The 15,462-nt window shown below is 41.1% G+C and overlaps 1 protein-coding gene across 2 annotated transcripts; it reads left to right on the top strand.

Moving 5' to 3' along the window:
• The first annotated feature begins 3,135 nt into the window (after positions 1-3,135).
• Positions 3,136-15,462, top strand: RPP40 (ribonuclease P/MRP subunit p40). Of its 2 annotated transcripts, none has more exons than XM_040085420.1 (8): positions 3,136-3,235; positions 5,091-5,235; positions 6,475-6,543; positions 8,528-8,623; positions 9,771-9,896; positions 13,171-13,369; positions 14,303-14,437; positions 15,165-15,462. In XM_040085420.1, the coding sequence occupies exons 2-8, from the start codon at positions 5,118-5,120 to the stop codon at positions 15,361-15,363; spliced, it is 942 nt and encodes a 313-aa protein (XP_039941354.1). In that variant the 5' UTR covers positions 3,136-3,235; positions 5,091-5,117; the 3' UTR covers positions 15,364-15,462. The 2 variants fall into 2 exon arrangements, with proteins under 2 accessions (XP_039941354.1, XP_039941363.1); XM_040085429.2 differs by lacking the exon at positions 3,136-3,235 and adding an exon at positions 4,706-4,805.

The raw sequence follows: 15,462 nt of genomic DNA, 5'->3' as shown, positions 1-15,462 counted from the left end.
AAGTCTGTGACAAATACTTGTTTAGATTTGATTTCATTAAACTCTAAGTATTTTAATAATGTTGAATGTTGTTTTTTAAATCAGAAAACCCAGCATTTAAGATTGTTCTTCCATATTAAAAAAAAAAAAAAAAAAAAAAAATGCAAGAAGCAGCTGGGCTTCACAAAAAGAGATACAAAAAGATTCCAAACTCAGTCATTTTAAACAAAATCAGAATCAAATTTCACCAGTCCCAGGAAGCATTTGAGAGATCCTTCTGTATTCCAACCTATTACCACAAGTTGCTTCAAGGCAATCCTTTCCTCTTTACTATATCCTGTAACTGTCTTTAAGCATGCAGAAACTGAATTGCTGTAAAACTGCATTACCCTGTCACAGGTTTGAAATCCTTGGGAAAACTGTGATAGCTTTACAGTTTAAATTGTTTAAAATATTTATAGTTTAAAAGGTGGAGGTGTTTTTTGTTTGTTCTGTTTTGTCTTTTTACAATATAAAGAAATCCCATACCAAATTACTCATAAAACTGTAACAACCACCATAAAAATGTCAGCATTAACCAACAATTACTATACACACACACACTTATGTATACATGATTTACACCTCATTTAAAGGTAGGGAAATTCTGTGTGTCCAGACTACTGGACTTCTAAGTAGGTTTTTAAATGTAGTTTAGCATCTTCAGGGAGTTCTCTAAAACACATATACTCTGTAATAGGACAGCCAATAGCTATGACTAAATTAGAATTAGTTAAATTGCCTGATGTATGAACCAAACTGACTGAACAGTGATGTGAATCCTTCAGTGCTCCAATGTGCTGCAGTGAGCTACACTCCTGCCAGAATCCGTAAAATACTGGCTTAACACTGAATATGCAACCATGAATCTTGACTCTCTTGACCCTTCCCCAACACATTTTTTCCTCAGTTCTCTTCCCATCCATTTGTATCCCCAGCAGAAAGCATAAATTGTATGAGCACAGACAAGCTCAGAAAAAGCCCCAACACACCCTACAAAAACAGTTCCCCCGCCAGAGGAAAAAAAAAAAAAAATCAAACAAACAATAATAATAATAACAAAACCCCTCCACATGCTGCTTTGAGTATAGCTGGATTTCCTGCCTGACTCTCTGGGCTTATTGATCAGAGGCTTGAACTTTTCACCCTTTTAGTAGTACGGGTTTTCTGACCGCCGCAGTGCGAGGCGCGTCGGCCCACAGAGGCTTCTGCCCGCGGGTGTGACAATAACCGGCATTAATCACGCAGCTCCTTCCCCATTAAAGGCTGCCGTGGTCACTCAGCCCTTTTTGATTCGTAATAATCCAATCAATCTGATTTCTGCAGGCAGTGCAGAATCCAGCCCTCCCCCACGGCGTTCAGGAGTCCCGAGATGCTGCTTCACCTCGACGCAGGGCACAGGAGCAGGAGCAGGAGCAGCGGCGTCCCGGTGTCCCTCCGGCGCTCATGGCCCGAAACAAGGGGGGCTGAGTCAGCCTAACCAGGCGGAAGCGCTGCACTAGCGACTGTGCTGGGTACAGCTACCCAGAAAGTTGCTTGGTGCCATTTTAAATTAAAGTGGAAGCCACGAAGCCAGGGGACCGGCCGAAGAAACCCTGCGGGAAGGCGGAAAAGCCGGAATTGTTGTGCATGCTTTGTGTGAAATAGACAAGGTACAGAAGGAGCGGTGAGACAACACAACACGTCCGAGGCAGGGTCCCACTCGATGGCTCTGTGCGGTGCCCGCTCACCCGAGCAGCCTGTCAGGGGAGGCGCCCAGTGCAGCCCGCCGGCACCCGCGGGGCCTGGCTCGGCCTGCAGGGCTGCCCGGCAATCAGAAAACGGGCTGCGTTGGAAGGGACGGCGAAGATCATCCACTTCCATCCCCTCTGCCGTGGGCAGGGACACCTTCCACTACACCAGCTTGCTCCAAGCCCCATCCAACCTGGCCTTGAACATTTCCAGGGACGGGGCATTCACTTCTCTGGGCAACCTATTCCAGCGCCTCACCACTCTCACAGTAGAGAATTTAATCGTAACATCTAATCTAACTCTACTCTCTTTCAGTTTGAAGCCATTGCCCCTTGTTATAAATAAGATCGACCAAATTCAAAGTATCAAAATTTAGAATTTTATTTTGAGACAAAATATCAGTCTCGGAAAGCCACAATTTAAAAGGACAGCGCCGAGCCCGGGATCGGTGCCGGGTGAACACGGATAACAAGCTCTGTCAGCCTGGTATCCCCCCCAAGTTCACAATTTCTGGTCTCCGGCTGTCCCTTTTTATACACAAGATCGCGGAGTGAAGTCCGAAATTCTGACGTTATCCTCTCCGAGGCGTCTTCATTAATTATTTAAGTCTTGGTATCGGAGGTCTGAATAGACCGGTAGGGTGGAACAATGCTGTTGATGATCGGGCCCGGGTGTGTCGTGTATATGTTAATTTCAGCGGAGACGAGTAGAGATATCCATCTGAAGTGATTATCTTGGTCTCCGGACTTGTATCTTCTTCTTCCGTGGTTCTTTGTTTCCTTTCAGGGATTCCCGGCAGCAATAGTTTCAAGGCCCCCTCTCTGGTAATTCCAATCATACTTTCCTCGTGTCCCTCCTGTGCTTCCCAAGCCAGGAAATTTTCTAATTTTTAGTTTCTACATTTTACCTTTACTTTATGTACATTTGAACACATTTCTAACATTCATATTTTATACAGTTCAACATTTACCTTGTATAATTTGATAACACGAATTAACTTTAGCACATTTATCACACCCCTTGTCCTGTCACTCCAGGTTCTTGGAAGAAGGTCCCTCTCCAGCCTGTGTGCTTAAACCACCGCGCACGCAGCACACGCACACCCAGCCCCTGCGGGGCCGGTGTCCGATCCGTGCCGGGGCTGCTCAGTGCCCGCAGGACCCACAGCGGCCACCGGCGCTGGGCACGGCACCGGCGACAGCGCGCACCGCGGCCCCGCCGCCGCCACGGCGGAAGCGGCCGCGCCGCCGGAGCCGGCGGACGTGACCTCACGGCACGGCCCTTTTCCGGCCCTACTCGCCGCCTCTGGCCGCTCCCGGTCGGCGGCAGAGGAGGAGGAAGAGGAGGAAGGCGGGCGGGATCCGGGATGCTGCCGGCGCAGCTCGCGCGCGCGCCGCGGCACCTGCTGGTGTGCGAGCGGGGCCACGCGCGCCACCCGCGCTCGCGGCACGCGGCGCACGTGCGGGACCACGCCTACAGCTGCCGCGTGAGTGGCGCGAGCGCGGGTCCGGGGCCTCGGCGGGATCCCCTCAGGGAGGCGGGGAAAAGGGGAAGGGAAGGGAAAGGGAAGAATCGGAGCTGCCTTAGGCTCCCACACCACCCTTCACCGGGGGTTCTGCCCCTCAGCCGCTCCAGGGGCGCGTTGAAGGTGCCCCGCTCGCCTCATTTCTGTGGGGAAAAAAAAAAAAAAAAAAAAAAGGCAAATTAGCCCCCCTAGTGTTTGTGGTCTCGCGCAGCGTGGGAGAAACAAACTCTTTCCTTCCTTCAGGACTGAAAGGCCGGGCGAGCAGGAGGAGCAAGAGGGGTGAGCCAGTGTGGGAGGTGAGGGGGCCGATTTTAGGAGCTCTCTAAACACAGGCGCAGGGTCCAGGTCAGAAAGGAGACATCGTTTGTTCCGCGCAAGGCGGAGGTTTCCACAAATCAAGCACACCACCTGTCAAAACTGTGCACTATTTATACATTTGAGCAAACAAAGTAATTAGTGTTCATCGGCTGTAAGTTACATAGTTCTCATCCTAATTAGTGTTCTGTCTTCTGTTGGTAAATGAGGCTCCCATCATGTTTAATCCCTATGCTCAGTCCTTCTCTGCTTAGGAGTCAGGGGGTTTCTGGGGTCGGTGCTCCCTGACTCGGTGACCGTGATCTCCACCTGCCGGAATTGCCTTTTACCCACCCAGGGCTGATTCAGCGCAGTTGCTGGGTTTATTAAGTTTCTTACTTATCTTGGAGTTCTGCCAAATGTCCTTGTGGCCCATAAATTCTGCATTCTTTCTGCCCGCTATCAGTTGTACATCCTTCTCCTCACCCTAGGTCTGAGATCACTGAAACGTGTCCAGCCCTAAACTTTAACAAAGAGACCTGGACATCTCTTAAGGCTTGTTAGCTGTGCTCTTGTTTCGTGGATTGAATCTCCCTTCTTCTTGATTAGGCTTGAAAATGTACAAAGACCAAAAATCAAAGAATATCCTTCCTTAAGAAAATTTTTAGGTGTTCCACATTTTGCAGCAATCAGGCAGAACTCTGTTTCATAATCCCCTTCTCATTCCCTGTAACTCTGGGCTGATTGTTAACTGTTTCGGACTTCTGAGCCATTTTTTAGCAGCTAATCAGAAAGCTTTCTACTGGTGTGGAAGGCAGCCGGTTTGTCAGTCCTTACTTATTTTGAGCAGGTGTGCCAAGGGAGACCTGTTCTCCAAGAGCTTTGGGAAAGAAGTTTATTGAGGGATGGAGGGAGGAGCAAGGGGACAGACCTTTATGTTGCCGGAGAAGCTTCGTACTTGCCCTTGTATTACTTGCCATGTACCTTGTTTTCTCTGGTCTGCCAGACTTCACCGTTCTCTTGGTCTATGGAAGATGTACAGGAAAGGTTTAAAGTAAATTAAAGATTCTACTTTGGTCTTTGCTTTTCCGCTAAGATTACAGAAATGCTTAGCCTACATTTTTAGTTACAACTACTTCAACAACTACTCCAGCAAGGGCCGAAGGAGGTGTCCCAGTGCGACATTGAGCTAAATGTATAATGATGTGAAACAAGATCTTCTGTTAACTCATGCTGTGTAAGATCATGTCTTTACATAATACATCAAATGCTATTGTATAGCAAAAAAAAAAAAAAATCCCAAACCATGAAATAATGTATTTGGTACTACCTAGAGACTATGAAAACTGATACATTTCAAAGACAGTTGCCTGATACGACTTTTTTCCCATTTTGATATAATATACTGATATGTCTTTGAAAAGTAGAAGTTTTCTTTTGTATTTCTTGTTGTTTTATTTGGTTGGTTTTTTTTCAGAACAGGTTTTAAGATCAAATTTACATTATAATACATTCCTAATAGGTGTCTTTTTTGATCCCGGAATGTGGCATGCTACCTGAAGTGCTGAAAAGCACAATTGCAGATATTGGAGAGTACTACCTGGTGAGGAATTTACCTCTTCATGAATTGGTTGCTCATGAATTCATTGATGCTTTCGTGAAGAAAGGTAAGGAGGAAATCAGAACAGAAAAAATGCAGTCATAATGTACTTTTTTATAGCACAGTAAAACTTTTAATAGTCTTATTATTTATCCTGAAAATTGTTTTAAAGGAAGAGAAGGAAAAGTACTAAGCAACTTCTGCATGAATTTGTTTATATGCTTTTTGCTGCTTTGTCATGTGTGACAACATTTGTTTATACCCACAGGGTCCAAAACTCCTGTGATTGTTCCTTATAAATTTCTCCCTATTCCATCTCAATTCTGAAAGCCAGCTATGAAGAGGGCTTCCATGTATCCTCAAACCTGTTTCTTCTGCCCCTCACTTTTATGCAGATTCTACATATTATGTAGAAATCTTCCTTCTCCCTTTTTTGTTCCTTCATACTTCAACACAGAGCTGTGCTGAGCTGTGTTCCACAGCACGCAGGAGAAAAATTTGCTTCCTTATTTTTTGTATTTCACTAAGAGAGCTGTGACAGCTCAACTTTACCCAGTAAAAGCAAAGAGGATGCAAAGAAAGACACAGGCTCTGCCCAGCCACCTCGCTGTTGCATAGTCAGGCCATGCTGTTTTCCTCTAGCAGAGCTCACTCCTTTAGCTTATGGTAGCTATTCTACCCTTCAGCTGATAGCCAGAGAGAAAAAAAAAATTACGGAGAAAAGAGGGGAGAACAGAGAACATGTAGATGAAACGGGAGAATAAGAGATCCATTACTTGCTAAATATGGGACTCTTTTCTTATTTTCTTGTATCTCATTAATGTTTTTTATGCCAGTAGTGTTATGGAAGCAATACAGTATTTGTACACAGAATTCACAGCATCTGACACTTGTATTTTAAAAACCAAAATTGATTAGTGGTAGATAATGTGACAAAATTATTTAGTAATGCGAGCATCTTCCACCTTGTCTTTGTGTGAACTGGTAATAAAAAGTATGTCTGGGAAAAAATTGGGTTTTCCATTTGCTAACTGGGGAGAGTCACAGGTGGAAGGAAAGAAAGTGTTTTCATATTGGGGCATATCTTTAACATTATCCCTGTTACAGGTCCTTTAAAATATTGCTAGAACAGGGTTTATAAAAATAATGACAATGCGATTTTGCTTGAGAAGGTGGAAGAAAGTTGATGAAAACAGGAGAGTGATTCAGATGGTGTTTGTCATGTTTGGTTGTCTAGAAGTGAATTCTTTATGTTGTCATATCTGTCTTTACAGCCTGTGTAATCTCACGTTTTTCTGCTTTAAAGGTTCATGCTACGCCCTTACCTATAAGACAAGAATTGATCAAGATAATACTGCAGCTCTGCTACCAAATGGTATGGGGGATTTGTTTTGATTTCAGTAATACATGTCAGTTGTGGTATGGGTTTTTGCCTTTTTTTTTTTTTTAATTGGAATGATGGAAACTGGAAAATAATGCTTACCGTACTTGCCAACTTTGTTACATATACGTGTGAATTGGAAGGAATACTAATTTTAGCCCTTTTTTTAAATTCATGCTGTTAAATTATGTATTTCATCTAAAGAAATTTAAAAAAAAACAATTAAAATCAGCTTTGCTTATGTATAGTCAGATTGTCAATGCTTTACTATAATTGCAATTGCTACAGGGGATTATTTTTGTGAAAACATCGCATTCCAACTTCTTGTTTCCTTGTAGTCTTTAAGACAGAATTTGTACCAAAAAAGAAAATTATCAGCACTGCTTAGGAGCACTTTTAAAATATTAAGTGTTTATTCTCATGAGACCCTGCCTTGGATACTTCATTCAGCTCTGGGTCTGCAGCACGGGAAGGACATGGACATGCTGGAGCAAATCCAGAGGTGGCCACAAAGATGCTCACAGGGCTGGATCACCTCTCCTATGAAGACAGGCTGAGATAGCTGGGGTTGTTCGGCCTGGAGAAGAGAAGGCTCTGGAGAAAATCAGAGGCTGCCTGTACCTAAATGGGGCCGGAAAGACAGCCACAGAGGAAATTTTTAACAGATCACATAGTAGTAGGATGTGGGGAAATGGATTCAAACTGGAGGAAGGTAGGGTTAGATTGGATATTAGGAAAAAAGTCTTTACTGTGAGGGTGGTGATTCCCTGGAACAGGTTGCCCAGAGAAATTGTGGTGCCCTATCCCTGGAAGTGTTCAAGGTCATCTTGGATGGGCAGCCTGCTGTTGTGGAAGGTAACCCTGCCCATGGCAGGATAATTGGAACTGGGTGATCTTTACTGTCCCTTCCAACCTAAACCCTTTGATGATTCTCTGAGGATTTTGTGGTTCCCTGAGAACTATCTAACATGTTAAAAGTCTATTTCAATTGCATCACAGTTTTATGAGAAGACATCATAAAATGTCCCGCATCTCAGGTGAGAAAATGGAGCTATTTTGAGCTGCAGTTACATTGTCTTATTTCTGTTTAACAGTATCTCAGATATAATAGAAATACAAACTGGTCTATCTGCCCTACAGCCTAAGAAGCTGTAGTACAAGAGGTGCCCATGAGAGCATGAGTGAATTCAGATCGTTCAGCAGAATTCCTTTATGTGTCTGTTAGCACAGTCCTTCCAAAATGGATACTTGATAGTGATGTAGTTAGTGTGATACAGGCGCTGCAAGCTGTGCACAACTATTGCAGAGACAGTGTTGCAGTATCTGGTGATGTCACTGTCTGAACCCTTCCTCTGCAGTCTTACTTGTTTGTGTTCTGTGCTGGTACTTGTGCAGCCGAACCAAGGACGGTGGTAGAGAGAGCTGTTGTGCGGAGCTCTGTACCGAGCAGCAGCAGCCAGACCTGGTTTATGAGCACAGCAGCAGGGTTGTTCCAGCATGTATCAGCTCACCACTAGCAAGCGTAGTTTACTCAGTGTGAGTAGTCCCACTGGACTTGGAGGAACTGCTTTTGTTTATTTAGTTGAGCACTGCATGTTGAGCATGAATGTTTGCTAAATCAGGCCCTTGTGCAATGTCGTGCTCAGCTAATGACACAGCAAGTGCTAGAGGATGAGTGGAGGAGAGATGGAGACAATGAACTGAGTAGTACAGTAAAAAAGCTGTGATTATCTCAGGAATAATGTTTTTCTTAGTCTAGTTCACAAGACCTCTTTGATTAAAAAAAGAATAATTGAGTTATAACCTTTTTTTTAATAGGATTAATCTAGTAATCCATTTAACTGGAACTAAGGAGTCTGTATTATATTAGTAATACCATTGATCCGAAGTTAATGGTGTAAAAGGTATACAGTTCTCAAAAGACTTCAAAGGGAACCCATTAGAAGATTATTTCTATTAAAATTTGTTTTGTTTATAGGTAAACTAATTCTGTCAGTGGATAAGGATACTTATGAGGAACTTGGACTGCAAGGTCACCCTTCTCGCTATTCAGGCAAAAAAGTAATGAGATATAGTAAGTATTTATATAAACAGGGCTTATTTAAGAAGCACCTTGTGAGGGTGCTGAAACTTCCCTTTCACCAAAATTAGTTGTTGTCTAGGTTATATTTTTCCACATGCAAATACAAGGACTGCCTGAAGAGAGAAAGTACTTTTCTCCAAGTAGTAAAGCAGCTTTAAGGGCACAAATGCATCATCTTTTCAGTAGTCTATAAAATTTTTAATTTTCAGGGGTTCTCACTGTGTTGTTTCTACTGGGGTGATGTAGGAGTCAAGAATTTTTGCATGCTCTGCATAGTGCCTATACCTTCTGATTTAAGTCAGAAAATTTTAAACTGACTAAAGGAGGTGTTTAAAATGTGTGCACTTCACAAAATTAGTGAAGAGCCTCACCCAAGACTGCATACTTGAAAGGGAGAATTGTACTATGTTTAACACATTTTAAATGGTAATCTCTGTGTACCAACTACTTAAAAAATGTAATTTTTTAACAGCTGCAGAGGAGAAATCATGAGTGTGAATTTTATTAACTTGTCTTTTTAGGAAATAGAAAAGCCTAAACATGAACACTGTCAACTCAAATGTGTTGGAACTTGCAGCAGTTGATAGATATAGTTACATAAAAAATTTAGGAGGAGAAGCTTGTTATTTTTAACAAGTATTTTGGCAAAATGGGACATCATTTTACCATTCTGAGCATCAAAATGTATCATGAAATTTCCATTTGAAAAATAAATATAACTTATCCATGGGACAATTCACCTAGGAAGAAAACCTATTGAAAAAGTGTCATTGCTGTATACATGACTTTTGTTGTTAGAAATCCTAGTGTTTTTTGGGTTTTTTTACTGCTAATAGGTCACCTAATTAGCAAGATATTTTAAAGGGACTTTTCAGGGACTTCTGTCAGTGCCCTTTCAAGAGGAATCTGTCCCTCTAGTCACTAGGAAACAGTTCCAGATTATAGCAAAATAAGGACAGCAGGAGGCAAATATTAATTTACATAATGGGGAGTCATATTTGCATAATCAAAGTACTTCATAAGGATTTTGTGGGTCTGAAGAGTAAGATTAATGTTCTTTGGTTTCTTTGTGCTCCTCTAGTTTAATAATAAAATTAATTTCAATTGAGTACCAATAGCAATTGTGCATTTTCTGCAGTTATCACTATTGACTTGACTGATGCTGGCTTTCACCCTGAGAGCAAGAAACATAACAGAGTGCTTTGGGCCTTGAAAGAAAAGAAACCTTTAGAATTTGACTTCCTACTGGCTTGGCATAATACAGGTAATAAGAACTGAATGTAAAACTAAAATGCAACTGACATGAAGTTCAAATGTTTTTCAGTTTACTGTTTTTTCTAGTGATTGTCCAAATGCGTTTCCAGTGGAGGGAAAAGTTAGATTAAAATGTGTATGGGTGGGATTTTTTTTTTGTTTTGTTTATTTGTTGGGGGTGGGGAGGGTGTTACTTCCTGTGCACAGAACATCTCAGGTCAGGAACACAACAGTGCTTCGTAGGAGATATATTAGTTGCTTCACTTCCTTTCTCTGTGTTGCCCAGACTTTCTGGCAAAACTTTTCCTATTTGATGGTGCTGCCTCTTTATAAATTTGTGACATACCATAACCATTATCAATACTGTTTTTTTCATTTGTTGTTTTATTTTTTTAATTAATACACCTAAGTTACATATTTAGTTACATACTTAGGATGGGGAACTTCGATTTCCTCAGTAGTTACAGGATGTGAACAGATTCCCTGTTTACATCTTGTGCCATGTGCCTGGATACACAGAGTGCGGTTTGATCACTTTATTCTCAAGCCCTTGTTTGAGGTTGGAGTCAAGTAAAAGGTTGCTATAAGAAATTGTACTGTTTCAAACAATCTTCTAGCATTTGTTTATCTACTGTTTTCTAATTACACTATTTTTTCTTCTGAAGTCAAGTATTTTTGCTCCTCTGAGGGAAGTTCAAAGTCCCCAGTTGTTTGTATTACCTCAGAACAGGCTGTATGTAGGGGTGTGTAGCGTTTGCATAGAACTGATGAAAACTGCAAGTGTCTGTACTGAAAAGCATGGTTTTCTTCGTCACAGATGTGTAGCTTTTGGTATTGTTTGGCTTTCTCCACACTGGGGAGAATGGATATTAGAAAGGTCCCTGAGAATGCTTTCCCATCTCCTCTTTCTATTGTTCATTTTTCCTGGCTCTTCAAGGCCAAGTCTGAGAAGGAGTTAACTTGATCTGAGAAATGGAAGCTGCTTATGAGCTCACTTAGGAGTGTGCCATGTTTCACTTTATTCCTTCATGTTTCCCCTCCCCCTTTCTAAGTACTAATCATATGACAAGGATGCTTCCTTGTTTGTCATACAGAAATTGTTTAAAGGCTTGCAATTCCCATCCTTGTAATCTTCAGGAAAGAGTCACAGTGAAGGCTGTTGCTACCATAAATGGTGACATAAATCCAACTGAGGTGGCAGATCTTCACGCTCAGCTTGCTTGGATTTATTGACCCTGGACAGAGAGCAAAGTGCCTCTAGGGTCACTATTTTTCTTACGTTTGCTGCTGCCCATGTTAACAGCATTCAGGAAGAACAGCATTTTTTTTTCCTCACTTTCTTACATCCCCAAAACAGGTCAGGTCAATAATTTCCTGAATATGGAGTTAAAACTGCATGCCTTTCTGTGCAAGAATCTTGTGCTCATAACACCACACAAAGGACTATTAGTTCCTTAGTACTGACAAAAATAAAACTTTTATAGGTTTTTTATTAATAGATATGAGACATTGTGTAAATTCTGCTGGAAGGGAAAAAGTGGGCTGTGTTTCGTCAAGAGAGTCTGTGTCCTCTGTGAACATTCTGCTTTCAGCCTTCCTCCTGATTACTGGTGCTTCTTGCTATGGCCAGCACTGAAGGATTTTTCATTTTCATACCCAGTTTTCCCACGTTGTGGTTTTGGCACCAAGAAGAACAGGAAAAGGAAATACGGAGCATCTCATGTCTTTAATGACAGAGACAATACAATCTTTTTTCTATTGCTGTAATTTTTATCACCATTTTACATGTTTTTTGGATGAAATTCAGCGGCCTGTGAAAAGCTTTGATGAAGTGCCTGGTTGCTGTTAACATAGAAAGCTGTGCTGTAGCTAGAGGAATTGTTCTGCTAGGGTCTTGACTGTAATCTTTGAGATTTCCTGCTTTTAGGGCTATAGCTGAGACTCCCATGTGCAGCTGACATGTAAAATGTATGATTTTCTATACTTTACTAGGAATTCTAGGGCAATGTTATACATTATTTGAACGTGTTAGGCTAGTAAATGCCAGTAGAATGTAAGGAAGATCATCTCTTCCGGCACTCGTCAGACTTAACTATATCTATATAAAAATACTAAGTTAAGAATACGACGACTGCCTGTCTTTGTCACTGTGCCCTTTGGAACAACCTTTTTTTGAAGAATGACTCAAAAAATGAGCTTAACCTTCCTTTTTCTACACCCCCAAATGATTGTCCTTGATGACATAAATATGGCTGATAGACTTTAGGCAGTCCATATTTTCTGATAGAAAATTCTGGGTATAGTATTCCACAGTAAACTCTACCTTATTCTTGAATTTTTTATGTTTACTCATGCCTTTTCTGTGGCATTTAGATGTTGCTCTGCACTTCAGACTTTTCATGAGTAAGGCATTATTTCTTGGTCTCCTAGGCACCCATTATTACTTTTTGAAAATAGCACACGTTATCTGGAATTTGAAATTTAGGAGAATTTATTCCATGTCAATTACATTCCTGCTTTAAAAGCAAGTTGGTAATATCTCTGAATTTAAAATATGCCTGCTTAGGTTAGTTTTTTAGTCTAGGTACCTGCTGTTTTGGATCTCTTACTAGTACTTTCTCACAAGTCCATCGAGGTAAGTTTAACATTTTACAAATGTAAGGGTACATTTTACATTAACTCTTAACAGCCATGCTGCATTTGAAGAGTTATCAGGGAGAGGGGAGCAGGGGTGAGTTTATTCTTCTAGTAAAGTGACATTTGTGATGTATTTTGATTTCTTTACCCTTTCCTCTTTCTCTTCAGTCCTTATGCTCCAGATTATTCTGGAATTTCTCTTGACATCACTGATCAATCTGTTCTTAAAACTTATTATCACCTGCTCACTTTTGCTCACTTTTCCATTATTCAGGGAAAATGCTGTTCTGAGATGACATTCCTGCTCCATTTTATCTGTTCCTTTTCAGGAACACTCTGAGTTCCTCTTTTTAATGAGCTCATTTTATTACTCATACAGTTCATTCTGCTTGAATTTTCTGTTCGCAAATCTACGCTTTGTAGTTAGATAGCAGATTTACTGAGCTGTACTAAGTTGTTGAATCTTGCACTAACTTTTATATCCAAGAAGATAAGGAAGCTGAAGATTGTCAGGTTTTGCCATGGATTAAAAGCACACAAGCAGTTTCACACTGCATTTTTTTGTTTATGTGCAAACGTTTCATGTATTCACTGCTTCTTTTGTTTAGTAGTTTCGTAACAACTGTTTGTGGTACTGTGTTGTTAAGGTGCAGAGGGATCAACACTGATGTCATACTTTTCAAAAAACCAAATACAGGCCCTGAAGCCAAAAATAACATTCAGCACCTTAAGGGACTTGCAGTGTCCAGTGTTACAAAGTAATGATCTACAAGGAAAACCGGAGGAGTCCTGCAGTACAGAGGAGCTCTTTGAATGGCTGGGTGCTGTCTTGAACCAAGTTAGCTTGTAAGTACCTGAACTTGTTTGATCTTTAAAGATGTTTTAAGTAAGGAAAGCCACAATTTATTTCAAAAAATAGTCAAATAATAATTAAGGCAGACACTGTTTTGTAAGTGGGAGTCTTTTTTGCAGTTAAATGTTTGTTGTAAGTCTTGAATGACTTTATCTGTGTTTTTAGGAGTACCCATATGTACTGGGTTGGGCTAGGATAAGTTAATTTTCTTTGTAGTAACTGGTGTGGTGCTGTGCTTTGGATCTGTGACCAGGAATGTTGGTAACTGGGGATGTTTTGGCTCTTGATGGGCAGGGCTTGCACAGGCTGAAAGCTTTTCAGGCTTTTTCTGTCTCTCCTACAGCCCTGCCAGTGAGGAGGTTGGGGGTGAGCAGGAGGCTGGGAGAGGATCCGGCCAGGACAGCAGAGCCCAGCTGAGCAGAGGGATATCCCACACCGTGGGATATAGTGGCATGCTCAGCAGCAAAAGCTGGGGCAAGGATGGGTGGGAACTGTTCAGAGTTCCAGTGTTTACCTTCCCAAGTCAATTGGAAGCCCTGCCTTCCTGGAGATAGCTGCACATCTGCCTGCCTGTGGGAAGAAGTAAATTAATTCTTCCGTGTGCTTTGCTTTCACATGGAACTTTTCCTCTGAAAAGTTTCCTTACTAAGTAGTCTTTATCTCAACCCGTGCATTTTCTCCCATTACCCTTCCAGTTCCAGGTGGGAGTGAGTGAGGGAGCAGCTGTGGGGTGTTTGAGTGCGTACAGGGTTAACCCACGGCACCATGAGATCTTTTGTACTGATTGCTTGGTCATTAGTTACTTTGGCATTAAGTTAGATGATATACATAGGTCGTACTTGTTTGGTACAAATTCTGATTACTGAGACGTCCTATGAATATTTAAAGCATATTTATTTCAGTTGCTTTATTGTTTTTTCTTCCAGAGACAACAAATCCTCCAGCTTCTTATCAACCTATTGCTGCCCTGAGCCCAACACAGTGGTGGAAAAAGCTTTTTTGTGCACAATCACAGGCTTTATAATTCCTGAGAAGATTATTCAGTTACTGGAGCAGCTGTGGTAAGGGCTGACAGGAACACATTGCTATAACACTTGTAATCAAACACTTCTTATTTGAAATCACTTAAATACTTCTCAGTTGGAAATAAATACTGAAATATATAAGACTCTTTTTAATTAGGAAATGAGCTGGAAGCTTGACATCAGTATTAAAAAAGTAATAAACAATTTTGGCTGCCTTGAATTTGAAAAAGCCTGCCCTGTATTCTAGTCATGACTTCGGTTTTTATCTAATTTCTAAGAAACTGTGGCTGTATGGTACTCCTACATTTTTAAAATGGGGAGTGGGTAATATCTGACTTTGATTATTCATAATCTATTCCTCTCTGGGGGGTAAAAGTATTTGTGTAAAGCATAGCTTCCTCCAATGTCTTTTTTCTTCCCTGATAGCAATTGTTCTCATTAAATATTCAATTTTCTGGAAGACAGTGCATGCTGTAGGAAAGTCAGAACTGCTACTTTACAACTTAGAGCTTTTTCTAATTGCTACAACTTGCAGATTTGCCATGTATAAAACTATGGTAGGAATTATAGATAGTCAATCTTACTTCGTTCCCTAATGTATTCTGAATATTTTCTTTTGAGTTTATTTATTGTGGACTAAACTTTTTAACTGTTAATAATTTTTCACTAAACTATGTCTTCAATTGTTTTACTTTATACTGCAGACTTGAATGTGCTGCCTTTTCCATTATAATCACTGGTTATCTTGTCTTCTTGCTTGCAGTTGCTATTTTGGTGAACCAAAACTGGCGTATTGGCTGACCTTAACTGTGCATGGCTTTGCAGACAGCCCTGTTTCCTGGAGAGAAAGTGAACATGGTTTCCACAAAGGAGGAGAGAACTTGTACAACTTTGTCATTTTCAGAAATCTGGACTACTGGCTTCAGATGGCTGTAGGAGCTCATGATGACTGTCCTCCATAAAGCTATGTCCACAGAAGTTCTCTAATAATCCCTTAAAACTAATAAAAAAACTAATAAATTTTTTTTGTATAAGTAGTTGTGTAACAGATTAAGAACTGA

This window comes from Hirundo rustica, chromosome 1 (genome assembly GCF_015227805.2).
Source record: "Hirundo rustica isolate bHirRus1 chromosome 1, bHirRus1.pri.v3, whole genome shotgun sequence".
Lineage (NCBI taxonomy): Eukaryota > Metazoa > Chordata > Aves > Passeriformes > Hirundinidae > Hirundo > Hirundo rustica.
This window is presented reverse-complemented; position numbering and strand designations above follow the sequence as displayed.